We start from the raw sequence: 13,057 nt of genomic DNA, 5'->3' as shown, positions 1-13,057 counted from the left end.
ACTTGCTATTTCTTTCTCCATTTCTCCGTCTTATTTCATTTTACTGAACATTGATTTTTTTTCTCCATCTTATTTAATTGTTGCTGTTTGTTGCGACATGTAAATGATAAATTTTGCTGTTCCTGAAATATGTTGACTCACTAAAGTGCAGTCGGCCTCTTTAATTGTCTAAGACGTTTGATTCCAAACTAACCTATGTTATTGTGCCAGCGCATTTTGTACATATAAACTGCACAAAATCTTATATTTAGATCTTTTGCAAGTATTCTACAATATCGTTTTGAGGAAAATGTTGGATTATTCAAGAAAAGTGCAACTCGTTGCCTCCTATGTAATTAATAAAACATCAGTATTGGCCTAGTATTCAGATTTATGCCGATATATTGATAACTTTCAATTTATCCAATATCTGTTGATAAATATCAGTGGCAGATACATTGGTGCATCATATTATTGCCAGTATACTGATAGCTTTAAATTTGTTCGATATCGGTCAATACATATCGGCAGCCGATACATTGGTGCATCATATTATTGTGAATATACCGATACCATTATATGAATCCAATATTCGTCGATAAATATCAGTGACCGATACATCGGTGCATCATATTATTGTAGATATACCAAAAGTGTTAAATTCATCCAATAACGTGTGGTAAATATCGGTGGCTGACACATAGGTGCATTATATTATTTTAGATATATCGATATCTTTAAATTTATTCCAAATCAGTCGATAAATATCGGTGGCTGATACATTGGTGCATTATATTATTGTAGATATACCAAAAGTGTTAAATTCATCCAATAACCGGTGGTAAATATCGGTGGCTGATACATTGGTGCATTATATTATTGTAGATATATTGATATCTTTAAATTAATTCCACATCAGCCAATAAATATCGGTGGCTGATATATCAGTGCATTATATTACTGTAGATATATCGATATTTTTAAAAATAATTAAAAATCAGTCGATAAATATCCGCAGCTGTTACATAAGTGCATTTAATTATTGCCAATATACCGATATCTTCAAAATAATCCAATATCGGTTGATAAATATCGGTGGCTGATATATCGGTGCATCATATCATTGCCTATATACCGATAGTTTTAAATCAATTAAATATTGGTTGATAAATATCGGTGGCCAATTCACTGATGCATCCGTACTGTAAATTGTAAAACTGTAGGCTAAAAAACACTTCATGAAGAGACAAAAAATCTCAATATTGACATGAAAAATTTATTTTTTTGCCCACAGAGTTTCATCTTAAAGAGTCTGTATGATGCTTTGTAATATTTAAGACATCTAAGATTTACAGAGCTCCTTTTTTCATTCAGACCTTTAGGAAACATGAAGAAATTTGACTTCACATACAGATTTGCACATCCTATGGCAGCGCTGCAGGCCAGCATGGCCAAAGACATAGACAAGTTCAATAAAGGCCACTTCGACTACGCCAGTTTTGATGCCCAGGTCTTTGGCAAGCAGGCTCAGATGGCATCCGAGCAGAGTCACGAATCTTCACACTTTCCTGACCGTAAGTATCTGTTTTGTTTCAAATCAAGGGTCACCCAGCATGCACTGACCTTACTGTTTAAAAAACTAAGTTGTTTTCTTTATAACTTCAAGCAGTAGATGTAGAGTCACTTTTTACAACACACAATCCACTCTATGAAGCAACTTGATTCAAACCAATAATCAACACCCTGACAACCACATAGCAACACTCCTGCCTCATGTTAGAAAACTGTGCACATGAATACACTATTCACTTTAATAATAATATTAAACTAAATATGAATTGTATTGACATTTACATTTAGTATGGGGTGTATTTGTTAATAGTTTAATAAATAATAATATATATATATATATATAATCAGGGGGGCTAATAATTCTGACTTCAACTGTATATATATATATATATATATATATATATATATATATATATACAGTTGAAGTCAGAATTATTAGCCCCCCTGAATTATTAGCCCCTGTTTATTTTTTTCCCCAATTTCTGTTTAACGGAGAATAGTTTTAATAACTCATTTCTAATAACTGATTTATTTTATCTTTGCCATGATGACAGTAAATAATATTTGACTAGATATTTTTCAAGACACTTCTATACAGCTTAAAGTGACATTTAAAGGCTTAACTAGTGTAATTAGGTTAACTAGGCAGGTTAGGGTAATTAGGCAAGTTATTGTATAACGATGGTTTGTTCTGTAGACGAAAAAATATATAGCTTAAAGAGGCTAATAATATTGACCTTAAAATAATAATAATAATATCTAATAATAATAATAATATCTAATAATAATAATAATAATAATAATATCTAATAATACCAAATAATAATAATAATAATACCTAATAATAATAATAATTATACTATCTAATAATAATAATACCAAATAATAATAATAATAATATCTAATAATAATAATACCAAATAATAATAATAATAATAATAATACCAAATAATAATAATAATAATAATATCTAATAATAATAATAATAATAATATCTAATAATAATAATAATATCTAATAATAATAATAATACCAAATAATAATAATAATAATATCTAATAATAATACCAAATAATAATAATAATAATATCTAATAATAATAATACTATCTAATAATAATAATACCAAATAATAATAATAATAATACCAAATAATAATAATAATATCTAATAATACTAATAATAATAATAATATCTAATAATAATAATAATAATATCTAATAATAATAATATCTAATAACAATAATAATAATATCTAATAATAATAATACCAAATAATAATAATAATAATACCAAATAATAATAATAATAATATCTAATAATACTAATAATAATAATATCTAATAATAATAATAATAATAATAATATCTAATAATAATACAAAATAATAATAATAATATCTAATAATAATAATAATAATAATAATATCTAATAATAATAATAATAATATCTAATAATAATAATAATAATATCTAATAATAATAATAATAATAATATCTAATAATAATATCTAATAATAATAATAATATCTAATAATAATAATAATAATATCTAATAATAATAATATCTAATAATTTTTATAATAATATCTAATAATAATAATCTAAATAATTCATATAAATATAATTCAAATGTATGAAATATAAATATTATTTAAATATATAAATTTTAATTAATAAAAAATGTTACTTAATTATTATAAATGACTATATAAATAATCATTTTTCTAACTTAAATTATGACCCATTAAATGACCCAGGTATATTTATTTATTTGATATAAATGATATACCAATGATATCTCTCGCCTTCAGCCGCTCAGTTCCCCTGTTTTCTGAGTCCGGCCGCTCGTATGATCCTGCCCGGAGACAGCAGCCCGAGCCGCCATAAAGCCCACAGCAACGCCCTCCAGTCCAGCATGGCATCGGCCGCCATCCTGAACCTCTCCACCCGCAGCCGAGAGCACTGCGAGCCCCTGCCCCCCGTGCGGCCCCTGGCACCATCCACAAAGGTAATCAAATCAGAGCTCTCAGAAACAGCCATTTAATGCGGTCATTCTCAAACAAGTCTGATTTGTGTATGAAAAAAGAGGAGTAACATCAAACGACACTTTTTGGCACAGAGAAGTGCGTCGCCTCTGGTGGCACAACAACAAGAGAGTGTGAGCGTGCTTTTTCTCTCTCTGTTTCGCTGGCCCTAAAGCTTTAATGTACACAAAGGAGAATTCATGTAATCACATCAAAAGAGTTGGAGGAGTACAATCACAGCTTCCTTCTCCATCACTCTTATCAGGCCTTTTGTACAACATGTGGCCCTGCGTTCTGTTTACACCTGCGCTAATGTGTGTGTGTATGTGTGTGTGTTTGTCTGTGTGTGTTTTTTTGTGTGTATGTGTTTATTTTGTGAGTGTGTGTGTGTGTGTTTTTGTTTTTTGTGTGCGTGTGTGTGTGTGTTGGTTTGTGTGTGTGTGTGTGTGTGTTTATTTTGTGTGTGTGTTTTTTGTGTCTGTGTGTGTTTGCTTTGTGTGTGTGTGTGTGTGTTACTTTGTGTGTTTGATTTTGTTTGTGTGTGTGTGTGTGTGTGTGTTTGATTTCATGTGTGTTTCTATGTGTGTGTTAGTTTTGTGTGTTTGTCTGTGTGTGTTTGTTTTTGTGTGTCTGTGTGCGTTGGATTGTGTGAGTGCGTGTGTGTGTGTTCCCCTGTGTGTGTGTGTGTGTGTGTCTATGTGTATGTTTGTTTTGTGTGTTTGTCTTTGTATGTCTGTGTGCGCTTGATTGTGTGTATGCGCGTGTGTTTGTTTTTGTGTGTGTGTTTGTGTGGTTGTTTTTGTGTGTCTGTTTGTCGGTTAGATTTTTTGTGTGTCTGTGTTTCTTTGTGTGTGTGTCTGTGTGTGTGTGTTTGTTTTATGTATGTGTGTGTGTGTGTGTGTGTGTGTGTCTGTGCACGTTTATTTTGTTTGTGTGTATGTGTATGTTTTGTGTGCGTGTGTTTGTTTTGTGTGTGTGTGTGTGTGTGTGTGTGTGTGTGTTTGTCTGTGTGTGTGTCTGTGTGATTGTTTTTGTGTCTGAGTGTGTGTTTGTGTGTATGTGTCTGTGTTTCTTTGTGTGTGTCTTTCTGTTTATGTTTGATTTGTGTGTGTGTGTGTGTGTGTGCGTGTGTTTGTGTGTGTGTGTGTTTGTGTGTGCTTTTGCGTCTGTGTGTTTGTGTGTGTGTGTGTGTGTGTCTGTGTGATTGTTTTTGCGTCTGCGTGTGTGTTTGATTGTGTGTGTGTGTGTTTGTGTTTCTTTGTGTGTATGTGTCTTTTTGTGTGTTTTGATGTGTGTTTGTTGATGTGTGTGTGTGTGTCTGTCTGTCTGTGTTTGATTTGTGTGCGTGCGTGCGTGCGTGTGTGTGTGCTTTTGCGTCTGTGTGTGTTTTTGCTTTACGTGTGTGTGTGTGTGTGTGTGTGTGTGTGTGTGTGCGTGTGTGTGTGTGCGTGTGTGTGTGTGTGTGTGTGTGCATGTGTGTGTGTGTGTGTGTGTGTGTGTGTGTGTGCATTGCAGATGGTCGAAGACATTTTGCTAAGTAATATATTATCCTAGATAAGCTCGCGCAGATCCTTTGGCGATGATCTCTAACAGACGATCTATGAGAAGTTGGATTAAATCAATTGGTGGAGGATTAATAGACATCACTCTTTTATTTAAATTAAATAAGGAAAGTCCACACAGGCCCCGGGATTATGTATGTTACTGTGTGAAAATGGATATTTCAATCGCTTTTACAACTTGTGGTCTTTTGTTCAGCCTTTTTTTGAAAAACAAAGTAACCATAAGCAAATAAAAATAAGAGACAATAGAAAACAGTCCAAACTGAATTAAAAACACACGCTGGTGGTAGGAAAGGAAAATAAAAAGTAGAATATTATATTCATAACTGCTTTATTTCATTTTCCTTTGGCTTAGTCTCTGATTTATCAGAGGTCGCCACAGCGGAATGAACCTCCAACTATTCCAGCATATGTTTTGCACAGTGGATGTCCTTCCAGCCGCAACCCAGTACTGGGAAACATCCATACACACTCATTTACATACATACACTACACTCTCAAAAATAAAGGGACACAAGCTGTCACTGGGTGGTACCTTTTTAAAAGGTACAAATTTGTATCTAAAAGGTCCATATTGTCGGCGCCAATAGCCTAGTGGTTAGTGCGGCAACACATAGCACCAAGGTGCTCACGGCGACCCAAGTTTGATTCCCGACTCGAGGTCTTTTGCAGATCCTTCCCCTATCTCTGCTCACCACACTTTCCTGTCTGTAAAATCTCCACAGTCCTATCCCAATAGAGGAGAAAACCTCTAAAAAAATAATAATAAAAATAAATAAATAAAAGGTCCATATTAATACCTCAATGGTACATATTAGTACCCTAAAAGTACAAAAGTGTTCCTCTTAAAATTTTAAGGTACTAATATATACTTTTGAGGTACCGATATGAACCCTTCAAGTACAAATGTGTACCTTTCAAAAGGTACCACCCCAGTGACAGCTCGTGTACCTTTATTTCTTAGAGTGTACGGCCAATTTAGTTAGTTAGTTACGATCCAATTCCCCTATAGCGCATGTCTTTGGATTGTGGGGGAAAACATAGCATCTGGAGGTAACCCACACCAACACTGGGAGAACATGCAAACTCCACACAGAAACGCCAACTAGCCCAAACGAGACTCAAACCAGCGACCTTCTTGCTGTGAGACGGCAGTGCTAACCACTGAGCCACTGTGCCGCCTTCTCTTACTTTATTCATTACTGAAAGAAGACAGTCTATATTTAACTCTCATTTCTGTTTATATGATAAAAACTTTAGGATCCAACTTATAGTTAACAAGGCAAACTAAGCATTAATATTACCCTCATAATCTATATTAAACTTGTATTCCTGGTCTGTTTAGAACCCAAACAAATCAGTTTTTATATTTTATCAATCAGACTCCTTATTAATAAGACAAAAATAATGTCAAAAATGCCAATATTTTTTGGTCTGTTACTCTGGTTTACCATGGTATTACTGCATTCACTCCTTTTTAATAAAAGAAGAGTATTGATTTTATTAGACATTATCCATTTACAAGGTCATTAAGCGACATAACCATATATATAATTATATATATTTAATATTTGTGTGTGTGTGTGTTTGTGTGTGTGTGTATATATATATATATATATATATATATATATATATATATATATATATATATATATATATATATATATATATATATATATATATATATATATATATAAATAATGGTTTTAAAACGTGTGGTCTTTTATTTATCTTTTATTTATAGAAAAACAAAGTAATAATGTGCATATAAAAATGACAAAACAATAGAAAGCAGTGTCAAAACGCTTATTGGTGGTGGAAAATGCAAAAATAAATTAACTATCTTGCTTCTATAAATTATTAAACATATATAATTTATATATAATTAATACAATTACTCATATATTCACTAAAAATATTAATTGGATTTACTAAAGTCTTTTTAAGGTAAGTGTTTGCAAACAATTAATTTAGGCTGAATTTAAACAAATTAAATTAAGTTGAACATTAATTAATTATATAAAATACATAATAAACATATAAATATTTAATTATATATATACTCTAAAAAAATTAAATATATAATAAATTAATTATTTAAAATATATAATAAATATAGGATAAATATTGAATTATGTATATGAAGAGTTCAGATGCAAAAACCTCTAAGTGCCATCTGAAATGTTCTTCTAAAACGAGCATGTGTAGGTTCAGTAATTTTACTTTTATTGCAAAAAATAAGTTATTTCCAAGATCTTTAAAGTAAAATAAATTAACATAAACAAAGGAGGCTGAGAAAATATTTAAACTTTTATTCAGATAACACTTAGAGGTTAAAAAAGATTAAATATATGATAAATTAATTATTTTAAATATATAATAAATATATAATAAATATTTTATTTATATGTATATATATATATATATATATATATATATATATATATATATATATATATATATATATATATATATATATATATATATAGCCTCAAATAGATTAAATATATAATAAATTAATAATATAAAATATATAATACATATAATATAAATAATTATAATAACATATAAATAACATATAATATAAATAAAAATCTCTGTCTCTGTTAATCAGTGTAATTTTATTTATTTTTACATAAAAACAACAATACAGGATGCTAAATGCTGCATATGTCACCAACAAACACAAAACTGAAGCTACTGGATTAACTGAAATGAGTGGCATAAATCAAAACAGGTCTTCCTCTTAGATAAGATAAAGCTGAAGAAGTGAAAGTGGCAGAAGTGTGTGTCGTTGAGCGCTTCACACACCTACACACACACGCACAGGCCGTTCAGTGGGCAGAGAGCAGGTATACTGTACAAACTGAGCGGATGAATAAAACAGTGTTAGTCGATCTGTCATCTGCTCATATCTTTATGCATGTTAAGTATCTTCATTTCCCTGTTTGTGCCAAGTCGCTTGTGTGTGTGTGTGTGTTTTTACTAAGAATACGGCTTATCGTCTTGCAGCGTTCAGTGGAAGTGTGGGAGAAAGATGTCACCTCACTTGTTTCTGGAAAATGTCATCGGATGAGAAAAAAACAACGCAGAGATAAGAACTGGATAGGTGCGCCGGCGGTCGGTTTGAGCTGGTTAGAGAGAGTGCCGTGTTTGGTTTTGTAATCTAAATGATCATGATTAGTTCCTGATAAGCTCTCCTTTGTTTACTACCCGCTCCAAATGTGTTTGGAATAATTGGCGTGACGCGTTTTTGATGCAGTTGATGAGTTGCATTAAAACTCTACAGACCGACACAGCAGCACATCTGTTGGGGATAAAAGTTGCATTTAGTAACGCAGAGCTTTTCAACTCCACCTCTCATGATTGTAACCTGGCTGTAGAAATCAGAAGACTGAATATATTAATAACTCTGATTTATGTCTGCGTGCGTAGAAAGCTCAATCACATTTAATGGGAAGTAGTATTAATTATTGACACGGTGGCTTAGTTGTTAGCATTGTCACCTCACAGCAAGAAGGTCGCTGGTTCGTGTCCTGGCTGGGGAGGTGGCATTTCTGTGTGCAGTTTGCTTGTTCTCTTTGTGTTGGCGTGGGATTCCTCCTGGTGCTCCGGTTTCCCTCACAGTCCAAAGACATGCACTATAGGTGAATTGAATCAACTGAATTGTCTGTTGTGTATGACTGTGTGTGAATGTGTATGGGTGTTTTCCAATACTGGGTTTTGGCTGGAAGGCCATGCACTGCATAAAACATATGCTGAAATTGTTGGTGGTTCATTCTCGCTGTGGCGACCTCTGAAATAGAGACTAAGCTGAAGGAAAATGAATGAATGACTGACATTAATATTAAATATTATTAAAGCAAATTAAATATGTTAAGATTTTTAAAAAGAAAATGATAGAATTATAGTAAACAGTAATATTTAAATCCATTTTATATAAAATATATTAATATTAAATATTATTCAAGCATTTTTTATTTAAATCTATTAAAAAACATTCTTCGTGTGTGTGAATCACATTTCCTGTAATTCAATGCTAAATTTGTAGTATCGTTACTTTAGTCTTCAGTGATACATGATCCTTCGAAAATCATTATAATTAGTCAATTTGCTTTATTTTGATCTTGTTGATTTGCTAGACATTTTATTTTATTTATTTATTTATTTATTTATTTATTTATTTAATTTAATTTAATTTAATTTAATTTAATTTAATTTAATTTAATTTAATTTAATTTAATTTAATTTAATTTAATTTAATTTAATTTAATTTAATTTAATTTAACCGCATTTACTAAAATAACAAAAACTAAACTAAAATAAATAACTAAAATAAATAAAATACTAAACTTTTTAACTAAATTATAATGAATTTTTAATTATCTAACATCAATCCAATCCTTAATTTGTAGTATCGTTAAGTCTTTAGTGTTACATGATCCTTAAAAAAATTGTTATAATCGATTTGCTTTATTTAGATTTTGTCGATTTGCTAAACATTTTTATTATTTTATTTTTTATTTTATTTTTATTTTTCATTTTATTTGACCTGATTTACTAAAATAACTAAAACTAAACTAAAATAATAATAAATAAATAAAAAAGTAATTAAAATGACAAAAATGCAACAACAAAAACACTAAACTTTTTAACTAAAATTATAATAAATGTTTAATTATCCAAAATTAATTTAATGCTTAATTTGTAGTATCGTTACTTAAGTCTTTAGTGTCACATAAACCTTTAAAAATATAATTGGTTGATTTGCTTTATTTTGATCATGTCGATTCGCTAAACACTTTATTTTATTTTGTTTTTTGTTTTGTTTTATTTTATTTTCTAAAATAACTAAAACTAAACTAAACTAAAATAATAACAAATCAATAAAAAATAATTAAAAATTACAAAAATGCAACAACAAAAATACTAAACTTTTTAACAAAAATTATAATTAATTTTTAATCATCCAAAATTAATTCAATTCAATTCACCTTTACTTGTATAGCGCTTTTACAATCTAGATTGTGTCAAAACAGCTTCACATAAAAGATCATAGTAAATTGGAACAGTGTAGTTGAGTTTTCAATGCTTAAATTGTAGTATCGTTACTTAAGTCCATTTGCTTTATTTTGATCATGTCGATTTGCTAAACATTTATTTTATTTTATTTATTTGTATTTTTTTAACCTGTTTTATTTTATTTAATAAAATAACTAAAACTAAAATAAAATAATTAAATAACAAGTAAAAACAAAGTAAAATGAAAAAATGCAACAATAAAAATACTAAGCATTTTAACTAAAACTGAATAGAAATTTTTTAATATCCAAAATCAATCCAGATTAATAAAGAAAACAACAGTAGTATCTCAGTGATACTTAAACAACATAAATAAAAGTCTTTCATAATCAGAAGCTTACCCCCCCCCCAATCATTTCATTTAAAGCCGAAAACAAATATTGCTTAAGGGGGCTAATAATATTGTCCTCAAAATGTTTTTTTTTTAATTAAAAACTGCTTTTATTCTAGCCAAAATTAAACAAATAAGACTTTCTCCAGAAGAAAAAATATTACAGGAAATACTGTGAAAAATTCCTTGCTCTGTTAAACACCATTTGAGAAATATATATAAAAAAAAAGTCACAGGACAAATAATTCTGACTTATATAGTAAATGTCAATAAAGCTCAACATGACTTGATTAGCAGTGTGTCTGTATCCTCAGGACTCACTCATCGAGGTGGACGAGAACGGGACGCTGGATTTAAGCATGAAGAAGAAGAGAGAAAAGGCCGGAGATTCTCCAATGATGCCGGCTTTAGGAGACGCTCTCTTCAGTCCAGCTGAGCCTGCACTGGCCAAAGCGGCGGGTCTCCAGATCTCACCAGCCATTTACAGAGTCCTCTATGAACAGGACGCCTGGGACACACCGCTCAACTACAGCAAAACACCTGCACAACACGACAAAGAGGTCAGCCATTGACAAAATGAGGAGTACAGTTCAATACAGTATACTGTAGTTTAACATTAGACTGATGCTGTTCAGCTAACTCTTTTAGAAAAAAAACATGAAATTGACCAAACTTTTATTGAGTTTTTATTTTAAGCTGTTATAAGGTAACACCAGATTGCAAATCAGGTTAAACTAAATATGCTTTGATAAAATGATTTGGCAACTGACTAAAATAAAATGATTATTATTTTTTCACTTAATGTTTATTTTGTTTAATAAATAAATAAATAAATAAATAAATAAATATATATATATATATATATATATATATATATATATATATATATATATGCTTATATATATTTTTTTGTTTTAGTTAAAGTATAATAGGTAAAAGTATAATAACAGTAGGCGGCATGGTGGCTCAATGGTTAGCACCGTCGCCTCACAGCAAGAAGGTCACTGGTTCAAGTCCCGGCTGGCCCAGTTGGCATTTCTGAGTGTAGTTTGCATGTTCTCCCCGTGTTGGCGTGGGTTTCCTCTGGGTTCTCCGGTTTCTCCCACAATCAAAAGACATGTGCTACTCATCTTATTGTCTGTGTATGAGTGGGCGCAGCCATTTGAATCTTTTTTAGCTTGAGACTTTCGGTCTCATTCACTTCCGTTCATTTTTAGACGTTAAAACAGCTCAATTTGCTGCTTCATGTTGCAAACTGATATTTTCGTATTATATTATTCTGTTTTGTCTGTATAGTTATGAAAACACTTGTTTGTAGAGTAAGTAGTTTGACCGTTTTCTGCCGTTTCTTATTCCTAGTCATTTCTCCCATAGGAAACTGAATCAGAAGTTCTAAAACATTCACAAAAACGAGCGCACTTCCACATTGAAGAATAGGATCTATAGGTAAATTGGGGTAAACTAAACTGACCGTAGTGTATGTGTGTGAAAGAGTGTGTATGGGTTTTTTCCAGTTCTGGGTTGCGGCTGGAAAGGCATCTGCTGCATAAAACATATGCTGGAATAGTTGGCAGTTCATTCTGCTGAGTGACCCCTTATAAATAAAGTACTAAGCCAAAGGAAAGTGAATGAATAATATCAGTATAATAATAAAAATAATAATTTATATTAAAAAGCAAATAAAAAATAACAGTAATGTCATAACTTACATGATAATAACAATTCTAATGTAATTAGTTTATGCAAAGCTGAATTTTTAGCATCATAATTCTAGGCTTTTGTATCACATAATCCTTCAGAATATGCACAATATGCTGAAAAAAGTAGTATTATTATAATTATATATGTTACAATAATTGTAAATATAATAAAACATTATAATAATACTACTATAGAATAATATATTATTTTGTAATTTGTGACCCTGGACACAAAACTCTTATGAGTCTAATGTTACACAGGTATATTTTTATCAAAAGCCAGAAATACATTTTATTGTTCAAAATGATTGATTTTTTCTTTATGTCAAAAATCTTTAAACTATTAAGGAAATATATTTTGTAAATCTCCTACTATAAGGCTCAATCCCAATTCTACCCCTCAGCCCTTCCATTGTCCCAATTCTCTTTAGCTTGAAGGCGTAGGCTTAAAGGGAAGGGCTAGATACCCCTTGAAACAGAGATTTTTAAGGACCACACTCGAAACCAAGAGATGAGAATATTTCCCAGAATACACCAGCTACAACGGCAGCATGACTGCACACGAAGGTCAGAAGATGCACAGATTAGTATTTTTTGTCATTATTGTGAATTTTTACAACAAACAAGCACGTGTTTTAATATATTCATAACCGCGTTCGTGTTTTACTTTCATGCTTTAAAAAAACCTGCTAAAATAAAAAACACTAAATTTCGCTATCTATAATCCCCAATGATAACTCCTGTACAGCAGTCCCACAACATTCTGACACTCGATGACACTGGAATACCCTGTCAGAAAAGTCTAG

At 30.7% G+C, this 13,057-nt stretch overlaps 1 protein-coding gene across 2 annotated transcripts in view; it reads left to right on the top strand.

The window, feature by feature from the left end:
* Positions 1-13,057, top strand: part of st18 (ST18 C2H2C-type zinc finger transcription factor) — a 131,851-nt gene that overhangs the window by 101,001 nt on the left and 17,793 nt on the right. For both annotated transcript variants that reach the window (XM_056451178.1, XM_056451179.1), the window contains 3 exons: positions 1,354-1,553; positions 3,364-3,560; positions 10,866-11,111. In XM_056451178.1, the coding sequence (XP_056307153.1) occupies positions 1,354-1,553; positions 3,364-3,560; positions 10,866-11,111 (643 nt within the window). The remainder of the gene's footprint in view (positions 1-1,353; positions 1,554-3,363; positions 3,561-10,865; positions 11,112-13,057) is intronic.

This window comes from Danio aesculapii, chromosome 24 (genome assembly GCF_903798145.1).
Source record: "Danio aesculapii chromosome 24, fDanAes4.1, whole genome shotgun sequence".
Taxonomy (NCBI): Eukaryota; Metazoa; Chordata; class Actinopteri; order Cypriniformes; family Danionidae; genus Danio; species Danio aesculapii.
This window is presented reverse-complemented; position numbering and strand designations above follow the sequence as displayed.